Here is a 394-nt window from a genome sequence, read left to right on the forward strand (position 1 = left end):
AGGAAATACTAATCCCTGAATAATTATGAAATAAGGTATAAATTTTGCTTATGTACACAAAAATATATTGATCCACCTGACACCATCCTCAACAAATGTGACAAAGTGTTAACACCTCCAAAGTCATCAAATGTAACAAGCCTCAATCTGGGGACCAACAACTTACCTGAGCAATAATGGAAGCAACTTTCTCCAGATCAGCACTCTTTGTGGAGGGGCTGATCCTTTTGTTTTTCAAGTGATGTGGCGTGTCTCGTCTTTGGAGTCGACTTGGTCGTTCGTGGTTCTCCTGGTCTTCTTCATTGGGCTCAACACTACCCCCATCCAGTTCAAAGCCCACATGCTTCTCACCACCAAGCTGGTGAAGGGTAACATTGGAAATAAAAACTTGGAC

At 42.1% G+C, this 394-nt stretch overlaps 1 protein-coding gene across 1 annotated transcript in view; it reads right to left on the reverse strand.

Moving 5' to 3' along the window:
• The window catches only part of LOC119591029 (protein scribble homolog), a gene marked incomplete at its 5' end in the record, with an annotated part of 112139 nt that overhangs the window by 58778 nt on the left and 52967 nt on the right, over positions 1-394 (reverse strand). The window contains 1 exon segment of the mRNA XM_037939758.1: positions 167-358. Within this exon segment, the coding sequence (XP_037795686.1) occupies positions 167-358 (192 nt within the window).

This window comes from Penaeus monodon, chromosome 28, assembly GCF_015228065.2.
Source record: "Penaeus monodon isolate SGIC_2016 chromosome 28, NSTDA_Pmon_1, whole genome shotgun sequence".
NCBI classification, from domain to species: domain Eukaryota; kingdom Metazoa; phylum Arthropoda; class Malacostraca; order Decapoda; family Penaeidae; genus Penaeus; species Penaeus monodon.